We start from the raw sequence: 12,062 nt of genomic DNA, 5'->3' as shown, positions 1-12,062 counted from the left end.
TCAACTCTTAAAGAAAGTTGCTTGTTGGGTCACAGATTATACAAGACAAACCATGGTTAGATTAGACTCCATAAATTTGTGATAAATCAGCCTGGGCTCCAGTGAAGGTTACCTTTGTGTTGTCTGTGAAGTATTTTCTAAGCCTCTTGGGAATGTAAACGAGTGAAGGTCTTGATGAATTTAAGAACAAACTTTGAAGGCCTTGAAGCTTTGGTTGGTTGTTTATGTTTAGACAGATGCTATTAAGTAATGATCGGGGGACTTCTCTGGTGGCGCAGTGGTTAAGAATCTGCCTGCCAATGCACAGGACACGGGATTGATCCCTGGTCCAGGAAGATCCCACATGCCACGGAGCAACTAAGCCCGTGTGCCACAACTACTGAGCCTGCGCTCTATAGAGTCTGTGCGCCTAGAGCCCGTGCTCTGCAACAAGAGAAGCCACCGCAATGAGAAGCCCACACACCGCAACAAAGAGTAGCCCCGGCTCGCCGCAGCTAGAGAAAGCCCATGCACAGCAATGAAGACCCAACGCAGCCAAAAATATAAATAAATTAATTTATTTATTTATTTATTTATTTATTTATTTATTTATTTAAAAAAGTACTGATCTGCCTCAGCCAGTCACTAGAGCAGGCCACGTAGGACTTATGCTCGGAAAGCCAAGCAGTTTTGAGTTACTGCTTGTCCTTGAAATTACAAACACTATTTTAAAAGGGCACACACAGACATACACACACCAGTGAGGCTGCGGCATCATCTTCTAGCAGGTGGTCCCCACTGGAAAACTTAGTCATCTCAGACTTCTCGTTTCTAGTCGGTACCCTTGACTTGTCTGTCCTGCCTCTTAAAGTCTTTGACCCTCCCTTCCTCTCCAGCCCTACAGCCAGAGCCCTGGTTGCTGTGGCGGCCCCTCTGCTGACCCTCTTGCCCCCAGTCCCGTCTCTGCTCAGACTGCCTCCCCACGGTCACCAGAGGCATCCTTCTCTATCTGTTACTATTGCGTCTAACAAAGTCACTCCAAAACCTAGTGACTTAAGATAACAGTAATCCTCACATTATGCACCTCCAGTGGTTTTGGGGGCCAAAAACTCAGGAGAGCCTTGGCTGGGCGGTTCTGGCCTGGGGTCCCGTGCTGTTGCAGTCAGACAGCCGAGGCTGGAGCAGTGGGGGCCTGGGGCACGGGGCTGGCCGGGCGGATCACTTGAGAGTCACAGGGGCTCTTCCTGTGGCTTTTCCACCTGTTGCTCTTCCTTACAGCAAGGCCGCCTCAGGGCAGTTGTTGCGCCGTTTACATCTCGCTTGGGGCTGCAGGCGTGGGTGTTCACCACGCAAAAGCTGGAAGACGATGCTCTTTTCTGGCTCAGGAGTGACAGAGGTCAATCCTGCTATTCTGCGTTGATAAGAGCAGTCACAAGACTCTCCCCATTCCAAGGGGAGGGGACGGGGAGGTGGACTCCACCTCGCAGTGGAGGAATGACAGAGTCACATTGTAACGGGGCGAGGGGGTGGGAGAGCTTGCTAAGGCCGGTTTTGGAAACTATAATCCGCTTCACCTTCTAAGACAGGACAGTATTCCTCTTAGTCCTCTGTGGAAAAATCTTCCGGGGCTCCTAATCCCTTCTGGAGAAGCACATTTTAAAGTTTTAAAGGCCAAACAAGCTGTACCTATAAAGTCGACAAACGCAAGACGGCTGGGAGCAGCGAGGTTTTGTCCGCAGGCCTGGGAGCTCCGTGGAGCCCGGAGCCTGCTGAGGACACCACTGCCCTCTGAGGGAGGGTTTGGCTGTAACGCAGCCTTGCTGTGGGCCCTGAACCAGGGCCACACCCCACTCCGTTGCCTTCCTCGGCCTCTCCTCGTCTCAGTGCGCCTGCTGCCTCCGTGTCTGCCCGGGGCACCCCTGCCCAGCCCGTCATAACCGGTGCGTGTACCCCCTCTTCTGAGGCATCTTTTGCGGTTCCCTGCACCACTCATATGTACCTCTGCAAAACGTTTTTCATTTTTGTGGATAGGTGTGTTTATTGTATTAAGCTTTTTTGAGTTTATTGCAGTTTGGGACATGTCCTGTTCTCTGCATCCCCACCTGGGGACTGAATAGCTGTTGTTTGGTGATGATTTTCAAATTAGTCTCTGCCTTTTTAGTTCATTGAGTAGGCCAAGTTTCACAGTTAGTGCAAATTGCTGGCAACACTACCCAGTGTCTGAAAATTCCTTAGTAGATTTTTTAAGCTGTAGTGTTTTATTTGACTTCTTATTCTGAAAAGTTGTTGTAGTCTGTATTAACAGTTGTTTTACTTGTTGTAAGGTGATTTTTAAGCAGTTTGTGTGTTTCTTCCAGTCATGTGAAAAACGAGCAGAAAGTGAAACATTCCCCAGCTCAGTTTATATTCTGAACAAACACAATCAAAAATGTAAACCGACACCTTGAAGCCTCACCAGCTTAAAGCAGGGGATCTGTCCCCTCCATATTCTGACATCCTAACAAGGACTCATCTTCTGTCTTTTTCTGTATAGATTTTGACTACACCGTAAGTTCCTGGAGACAGGGACTTCGTTATGTTAACCATTCAGCATCAAAAACAGTGCTTGTTACCTAGAAAACCCTCAAATAATTATTGAATGACTAATTGAATGGGCAGAGAATTATGGAGAGTGAAGTGAAATGGTCATTCTCCCCCCCCCCCAAATTTTATTTATTTATTTATTTGGCTTCATCGGGTCTTAGTTGCGGCAGGTGGGATCTTTCATTGCAGTGCCCGGGCTCTTCGTGGTGGTGTGCGGGCTTCTCTCTGGTTGCGGTGTGCGGGCTTCTCTCTGGTTGTGGCGTGCGAGCTCCAGAGCGCATGGGCTCAGTAGTTGCAGCATGCGAGCTCTCTAGTTGAGGCACGCGAGCTCAGTAGTTGTGGCGCGACGGCTTAGTTGCCCCACGGCATGTGGGGTCTTAGTTCCCCGATCAGGGATTGAACCCTTGTCCCCTACATTGGGAGGTGGATTCTTCACCACTGGACCACCAGGGAAGTACATCATTCTTTTACTATTTACCTTTCAACTTGGAAAACGCTACCCATGGAAGGTGGAACTGGGAAAGCTCGTTTTATGAGGGAAGCGTCTAGGATCAGTTAGGGTTTCAAAGGAGCCATCACATGGAGAGCCCCTGGTCATGGGGTGACAGTATACAAAATAATGGAAAGCCGGGAAATCCTAGGAATATAATTGATACATGAAAAAGTGTACATCAGTGTATTGTGAGCTATGCCTCATCTCTGCAGCTTCTATGTCCCATTGCGCTAGACATCACACTTGCCTCATATGATCATATGCCTCACGTGATATGCTCTTTTGTGGATGGTTCCTTGAGGGTCAGGACTAGGTTTCATTCACTGGGCCTGCTTCAGGGCGGGGCCAATGGCCGGCACTCAAGGCTTGGTTGTTGAATTGAAACCTAGTTGTTGGCCTGCAGGGGGCCGTTGAAGGGCAGGGTGGGTGTGGTGGGTGCATCTGCGCTTAGACTGGGATACAGTGCACAGCCCACTAGAAAGAGTCTTAGAGGCCCTCTCCCCCAAATCCCATACCATGAGGTTAAGTGAGCAGACTAGCTCGCACAGACATCCAGTGGCAGGGCAAACTTTGGACTCTGAGCTCCTAATTCCCAATTTCTGTCCTTGTTTGCTCTTGTTTGTATTTTTTTCTATTACCTTTAAAAAATATTAAGTGAAGTGAAACCGTGACAGTGAAACAGAGAGCTCAGAAATAAACCCATGCATATATGATCAATTAATTTATGACAGAGGAGCCAAGAATATACAATGGGGAAAGGATAGTCTCTTCAATAAATGGTGTTGGGAAAATTGGACAGCCACATGCAAAAGAATGAAACTGGACCCCAGTCTTACACAATACACAAATATCAACTCAAAAATATTTAGATCCTTGATAACTATAAAGGAACATATTAACATATATGTAAGTTTAAGCATCATGATATTATGAACATCCTTGAATCCATTATTCTGTGCAAGACTTAGATGAATATCAACTTTCGTCTTCCCCTAGTGGCTTCTTCCCTTATAACTATTCTTCTCAGTCTTCTGATTTTTGTATTTAACATTCTCTTACCTTGGCTAATAAGAAAGAAAGCCTTGCTATATTGGTTTAAAATACAGACATACACACACACGCACACTGTGCGCGTGTGTGTGTATCTAAATAACAGTTCAGTATTGCTGGGTTTTGAGCATCCTAGGTAGTCCCCTTGGACTTGCTTCCCCTCGCTCACCAGCATTCTATTTCTGGGGCCATTCATGTTGTTGTATGTAGCTGTGGACCATCCGTGTTTTCTTCATTCTCTTGTGCTATTTCCCGTTTGGGACCCTCAGAATTTGGGATGACCCCCACCCCCGCCCCGCGCCAAGCCAAGGGCTCCAGTTAACTCTAATTTTAACTTTTCACAAGCTGTCATTAAGCTTTCCCATGTTGCTTGGCTTATGGGAAGCTTTTAGTCATTTTCCAATTTAATGTTAGTTAGACATCCTTAGCCTTAGAAATTTGTAGTGAATATTTCCTATTAAGATTGTTGGGATTAATGCAAAATACAAGTTAGACCATTTTGCAGTAGTATTTTAGTGCTTTCAACTCAATCCAGTCAGAGGACTGTCCAGAAGGAAGCCTTCATGCTACCGGCACCCTTGTGGGGTGCGGCCGTGGTCAGCGTATTGGGGTTGGGGGCATGTGAACAGGCTCCTTGGAAGGGTTAAAATAGTGTCTTCTCATGTTGACCTTCTCTGGACAAGTTATGACTTTCCTTTTCCTAGATAATACACTATACTCAGTTTCTAGTTAATCCCTTCTGAACATCCCACTGTGTTCTGGATTAAAGATTCAGTGTAGCTAGGCTTATATCTAAAATTTTTTTCTAGTTCTCAGGAGTATTGTTAATATCCAGTTGAGACAGTTTCCAAAGACCAGCCGTTTTTAGGGTTACAGGTAGTTTGTGAGTTAGAATTGTATGTAAAATGTTCTGTGCCGTTTTTTGGGGCCTTTGACCAGAGTCTGGGAGTCTGTAGTCCCCAAAACAATCCTTTTAAACCAAGGTTTCTCCAACTTGTCTCTGCTGACATTTGGGGCCAGGTTGTTGGGGCCTGTCCTATACATCGCAGATGTTTTGAAGCATCCCTGGCCCCTACCCGTTAGATGCCAGTAGCTGCCTTTCCAGACAGTGATGACAACCGAAAATGTCCCCGTACATTCCACATGTTCCTGCGGGTTGGTGGGGAGGGCAAAATCAATCCCAGTTGAGAAACACTAATTCACACTTTTGAAAAAAAGAAAAATGACCTGATTTTTTTTAAAGCAGTTTTAGGTTCAAAGCAAAATTGAGCAGAAGGTACAGAGATTTCCCATATACTTTGTGCCCCCCACACATGGATAATCTCTCCCACTATCAGCATCCCCTACGAGAGTTACAATTGATGAATCTACATTGACATGTCATAATCACTCAAAATCCATAGTTTTCATTAGGGTTCGCTCTTGGTGTTGTACATTCTATAGGTTTGGACAAATTTAAAATGACACATACCCACCATTATATATAGTATTATATAGTGTAGTTTCATTGCCCTAAAAATCCTCTGTGCTGTGCCTACTCTCATCCCTCTCTCCCTTCCGTCCCCTGGCAACCACTGATTTTGTTACTGTCTCTATAGTTTTGTCTTTTCCAGAATGTCATATAGCTGGACTCATATAGAGTATGTAGCCTTTTCAGATTGGCTTCTTTCACTTAGTGGTAGACATTTAAGTTTCCTCCACATCTTTTCATGGTTTGATAACATTCCCTTGTCTGGATGCACCACAGTTTCTTTATCCATTCACCTACTGAAGGCATCTTGACTGTTTCCAAGTTTTGGCAGTTATGAATAAAGCTGCCATAAACTGTTGTGGGCAGGTTTTTGTGTGGACATTAGTTTTCCTCCTTCCTCCCTCCATCCCTCCCTTCCATCCTTCCTTCCTCTGCACCGGGTCTTAATTGCGGCATGCGAACTCTTAGTTACGGCATGTGGGATCTAGTTCCCTGACCAGGGATCGAACCCGGGCGCCCTGCATTGGGAGCGTGGAGTCTTAGCCACTGGCCACCAGGGAAGTTCCTGGACATTAGTTTTCAACTACTCTGGGTAAACACCAAGGAGCGTGATTGCTGGATTGTGTGGTAAGAGTATGCTTAGTTTTGTAAGAAACTGCCAAACCGTCTTTGGAAGTGGCTGTGCCATTTTGCATCCCACCAGAGTTACTGTTGCACCACCTGCTTTTCAGCTTTTGGCGTTAACAGAATTCTGGATTTCATTCATTCTAATAGATGTGTAATGGCATCTCATTTTAATTTGTATTTCTCTCGTGACGTGATGTTGAGTGTCTTTTCATGTGCTTATTTGCCATCTGTATATCTTCTTTGGTGAGATGTCTGTTGAGGTCTTTGGCCCATTAGTTTACACCTTTTAAGTAGTTTGACTTGAATCATTTAGGGTTTTCTCTTCTTGCTCGGCCAAGGGAGCACATAGCTGTTTACAGAGTTTGAATACCTAGCTCCAGATGAGAGCAACAGGAAAGATTTCTGGGTTGGGTCGAGTGGGGCAAATGTTATAAAATACTTACATTTTAAAAATTAAAAACACATGTTTGCACACATACACAGAAAACACTCCCAGTTAAATGCATACTACTGCGTATTAAACAATTCACAGGTATTAATCAAATCATTCCAACAACCCTATGAAGTAGACACTGTCCCCATTTTGTGGATTATTGACCTTAAAAATAAAACAGCCAGTTATTTTACCAGTAAAATGGATTTATTCAGGAATTGCAGAGAATTGCAATTCAGGGATGGAATAGCAAAGACTATAGGCAAGTCCAGAAAACAAAGGAGAGGAACATTACTTTATAGAGAAAAACGAAGTTGGGGTGGGGGGGTTGCTTAGCAGGAATGTCCATCAGAGGAAGGCAAGAGTTCAGGGTGGTGATGGCTTCCCATTGGCTGGGCTCGCTGCTGGACAAGGAGAAATCTTCTTTCCTCCTGCTGGCAATACAAGGTCCCTCTCTTCCCGTTGGGGTGTGTAATTGATGCCTTGTGCTGGTGCTCGAGAGCTCCCCCTTCTGGCCTCCTGACTCCATTTTAAATGTGGTTTTCTTTATTCGGTTTCACAGGATAAATAGAGGTTCCTGGAGGTTAAGAAATTTGCCCAAGGTCCGAAGTTAATGAATGGCAGAACAGGGTACTGAATATAAGTCTCTTTAGTGTCAAATCAGTTTATCTGTGTTCTTGACCCTAGAAGTGGTGTTAAAATGTCTTCCCATGTCAGCTGGCCAGACCCATGTCCCCGTGGCCTTGGCTGGCATAGAAGGCACGGCACAAGTAGGGAATACCTGGTTGCTAGAATGTTTCACTAAGCAAAACAAGTGCTGTAAGGTTTCTGGAGTGTGTGTGTGTGTTTCTCTGCAGGGTATAGCCAGTTTGTTGTGTGTCCCAGAATAAATTGTCACTGATAACCGTCTTGAGCAGGGGACAGGTCTTTTGTTTTTGTTTTCTTTTTCAGAAACAGCCTGCTGTATATGCCACATCGATTACCTGGGAGTGAAACTGCTTCCAGTTAACTTATGTGTTATGTGTTACGTCTCTGGTGTATACAAAGTGGGTCCTTGCGTCCCACAGCCTGTTTGTGGTTGATGTACCTTGAAGTGCAGATGGTTGGATTCAGAGGTTATATTTCATTACCACCAAATGTGGCATTTCCAGGATTACCTTGTATACTTTATAAAGATTCTTAAGCGTGTTGATTTAGGGCTTTCAAAAATCCTGAGATTGGTCTGAGCAGAGCAGATTCAGGATACAAATCAGATAGTGCCTCTGGTTGGTTGTGTTGGGGGCTCCACCTGCCTTACTTGCACGTCTTAGCGTTGCATGCAGTGGTCTTCATCATTTTCCTGGGCCCACCTTTCCCACCTTATTTGTGGTTGCTCCTCTTGAGCCTCTGGCCTTCCTTCTGTGTTACAGCCCACCGTACACTGAATCAATACTTTGCACCCTACCAGACCCTCTACCGGTCTCACCCCCACTCAGTTCCTTCCTTCCTCTCTCCATTACTTATTGCATGTTTATGGTGACTGGCACATGGTGGCTCTCACTAAACATCTGCAGCATGAACATTAAATGAAGAGATTATTGTGAGAACGAGAGCAGTCTTTATCCTCCCGGGCCCCTGCGGCAGCACTGACCCCGATGTACGCACTTGTTGTTCACTTTGCCAGCGAGAGCGAGCTCTCGACTGTAGGTGTTTTAGGTCTTGGTCTGTTTTGTCCGGGCCTGGCACCTGGGAAGATGGGCCCAGCCTCAGTAGAATGACTGAAGCACTTAAACGTTTGTGCACACTTGCCGCTTGTTCTTTGCCTGGCTTTGTCCCTGGCTTGGAGCTCATCAAGGAACCTGGCCAGGTGACATTTCCTGACGTTCATGTCCAGGTTACAGCAAAGAACAGTGCCTAACCTGCTCCTCGAGCCTGCTCACTGCAGAACCACTTGGGAGTTAATACATCTGCTGGTCTGGAGAGCTGCTGAAGGAAGTTGGTGAGGCTTTGAGACGTGGACTGAGCAAGGCAGCTTTCCAAACTCTCCAGCCCACTTCCACATGCTTGACTGTTTTTTGGATGCCTCCACTTGAGACAGACACTGCCATCCGGGAGGGACTGGCTAGTCTCCCCCCGGGAGCCGTGCCAGAGGGCCCACTGCAGACCTCTTTGGTCTCAGGGTACCTGGGCAAGCTGCAGCTGGCGGAATGCTTTTGAAAAGGGGGTTTTTGGTGTTTCTACTGGCAAAATGACTCAGACACTCCTGTTTCTCCTTTGACAGAGTGATCAGCAGCTGGACTGTGCCTTGGACTTGATGAGGCGCCTGCCTCCACAGCAAATCGAGAAAAACCTCAGCGACCTGATAGACCTGGTATGTGCCTTGTTCGTATGGTTTTATTTGGGACTGGGGCTCGTACTAGATTGCTTTTGTGTACCTTTTTCCACACACAATTCAGATCACACAAGAAACCTCCTCAGTCTCCAACTAGACACCACCACTGGGTTATGAGATTCCTCCAGAGAGGAGATGGGTTTCCTATGATTGTCATTCTTTCAGTGCCACCTATGTACATCAAGCCCAAGATAGGAGCTCTGAAGTTGATACTACCTGTCCCTTTCCCCCAGCTGCCTTCTTTTCACTTTTAGAAGCTTACCTTTAGGCCTAGGGAAGAAGAGGCCACACATATCCAGCAGGTGTTCAGCAGGCCCTGGTTCCAGGCTTTACTAGTCTCTTTGCCATTGTGGAAGTTTCTCCAGCCAAAGCAGTACAAAAATCTAGCCTCTCAAATGCCTTGGTGGCTTCACTTCTATCTTGAAATGGCATAAAACACAAAAATGGGCTTTTTAAGAGCTCATCACATCTATTTTTTAAAATATTTATTTGTTTATTCACGCATATATATGGAATGATTGGTCTCAAAATGATGCCGGAGATTAACTGGCACCATAATGTTATTTGAAAATGTTCAGAGTATTCAAAAACACCTATAAAGCTATGGTAAATAATGAAAAGAAGTAAAATAAAATCAGGCCCCAAGAGCCAGCCGAGTTAGTAGATCATTTGGCCGGTGAGTTCTGGCTCCGGGTCAGAACCTGAGCCCTCCCAGGTCGTCCTCTGTTCTTTTCACTGTGTCCCCCATCTTCTTGGATGTAATTATCAATTGCCAACCATTGCTCATCAACTAGATATCTTTTAAAATAGTAGCTTGAAAACTTGTTCATATGCTGTAGTGATACATTTAGTTTCGTTGTATTCATTCAAAACAGTTTCACTAGGGGAAAACGTTACTACAGGAGACTCATGTCATTCACAGATAAGACTCTCCGCAGCAGTCTGCAAGGTCCACTGTGCAACTATTTGTGTATTTATAGAGACACAGACTCCCAATGAGAGGCAGCTCTGTGAACAGAGTGAGCCTGTGGATGGAGTTGTGAACTTGCTTGCTTTTCCATGTAATAATTCAGGAAATGAGGCGGAGGAGGTTTCTCAAGGTAAATAGCCCTGATGAGAAAGCCAGCTACAGGTGCTTGTGATGGAAGCACTGAAGCTATCTGCCCAGCCGTTTTAGATGACTGTTAAAGAACAGAAGGCTGAATTGTGATGTGAGCAAACCCACCAAATGCTCGGAATCGGGGGGCGGTGGGGGGGAATGCCACACCCAGAGGCCCGGGGGGCGACGTAGATGGCTGAAGTGGCCTTGATGTAAAGAAGAGGTCTGGCCGGCAGGCCCTTTGCTCCTGTCACTTCTTGCCCTGTGGGGTCTGATTCTCTGTGGCTTGTTCTCAGATTTTTCTGGGGGTGCTGTACGTACATTTGGAGTTTTATGTGAAAGATCCTAATTTTTAAACATTGGCTCAGACATTGGATGGTCGTGTGAAATGTGAGTCAGAGAAACAGTCTCTGTTGGGAAATGATGGAATATAAAGTTGGATGGGTAGGAGGTATCCTTGGAAGTCGGCAGGAGGGCTTGGATTTGATGTGGAATTGTTGCCGTCAGCCCACGTCCTGCACTTTGGACACGGCGTGCTGTGCTAAGCGTTTTCCTTGCGTGGCCTCATTTAACTCTCAGCGATCCTGTCAGGTAGCACCGCAAGACGCAGCCTGGGAAGTGCGGTGTGGCTTGTTTTTCTTGGTTGGAGAGTTTTGGTTGAGCAAATGCAGAAGTGGGTGGGCAGAAGCCGTGGGTAGGATCAGGCCCCTAACCTGGTCAGCTGCAGAGGCTGACGCTGCTTTCCCACTGAGCACGACAGTGTGCCCGGCTGCCTTTAAATTTAGTTTGCCAATTTAGTTATTACTGTATTTTAGAAATAGACCAAGGATAGAAGTAAGAGATGAGCAAATTTTTCTCGGTAGAGTCTTCTTGGCGTTTCACAGGCTATTTTGTTCTTATGGCAACTGAAGTGTTTTCCTGTAGCTGTGTCGCTTCTCTGTGACTCGCTCGTCACTGTTGCAGGGATGTGTGTGTAGCTACTTCTGTGGAAACCTGGTCAGCTGGCATACCAATTGCTGTCTATACCAATTTTACTTGGGCTCAGCAGGGAAATTACAGCATTGATGGCGAATGAAAGAGCCGTGTCAAGAGCCGTCCTTCACCTTGGCCAGATAATACTGGGTGAGAGAATCGTCCTGAGGGTTTAGTTTGCAGGAGGACACATAGACCCAGGTTGACGTCCCACACTGTATCTGTCCCTGATGTGCGATGTGTAGTATGTGACATCCCAGAGATTACTGTCAGAGTGTGCTGTTTTCCCACTTGTAACGTTGTCATCTGTAGAATATGACTGGAGAGGGGATGGAGGCAGATGTAGGTTGTGGGGTCGACAGCTCCCGTTTGTTGAACACCTGCTATGTTCTCTGGACTGAGCTGGATGCTGCTGTTTGTGTTATTTATCATTTCACCTAGTTTTCACAGTACCCCTCTAATGCACGTAAGACCACTGCACCTTTATTGGATGCTGTAGACTCTGAGGAAGAAGCAGGGTGGTGCTCTGGCCAACCAAGCAGCACGGGGAATCCTCCTGCCGGGATAACTGCTGGGTACCTTTGGGTCGAATCACTTACACTCAGAGCAACAGATTAAATATGGTGTGTCTCCCTCATCTGTCTGTCTTTCCTGTTTGGGGGAAAAATGTTAAATAATTTAATTCATTTCTAATCTGAAATATTTAAAACATAGATGTATTATGGAAAATAATTTAAAGTTTACATAATTAAAAGAAAACCAGAGACTTGAAAGACGTTCCCTCCTTTGAGCCGGGCCACTCAGACTGCGCAGTTCACTCTGGTCCGCTGCTTCCTGGAGGACCTGGGAGGTACTGACTTCCCCTCGCCAGGTTGTGCGGGACCCGCCTTGGGCCCCATCTACCTCCAGAGGCTGAGCAAGAGGCCATGATGGATTCCCATCGTCCAGGATGGGCTGGGGAGTTGGCATTCTCATTAATTTTTA

The 12,062-nt window shown here is 46.1% G+C and overlaps 1 protein-coding gene across 2 annotated transcripts in view; it reads left to right on the top strand.

Annotated features, from left to right (window-relative positions):
- The window catches only part of CAPZB (capping actin protein of muscle Z-line subunit beta), a 137,501-nt gene that overhangs the window by 53,644 nt on the left and 71,795 nt on the right, over window positions 1-12,062 (top strand). For both annotated transcript variants that reach the window (XM_057546967.1, XM_057546962.1), the window contains exon 2: window positions 8,897-8,986. In XM_057546967.1, coding sequence (XP_057402950.1) covers window positions 8,897-8,986 — 90 coding nt within the window. The remainder of the gene's footprint in view (window positions 1-8,896; window positions 8,987-12,062) is intronic.

The sequence above is a fragment of the Balaenoptera acutorostrata genome, chromosome 1 (genome assembly GCF_949987535.1).
Source record: "Balaenoptera acutorostrata chromosome 1, mBalAcu1.1, whole genome shotgun sequence".
NCBI lineage: Eukaryota > Metazoa > Chordata > Mammalia > Artiodactyla > Balaenopteridae > Balaenoptera > Balaenoptera acutorostrata.
Note: the sequence above shows the minus strand (reverse complement) of the source record. Positions and strands in the feature narration are given on the sequence as shown.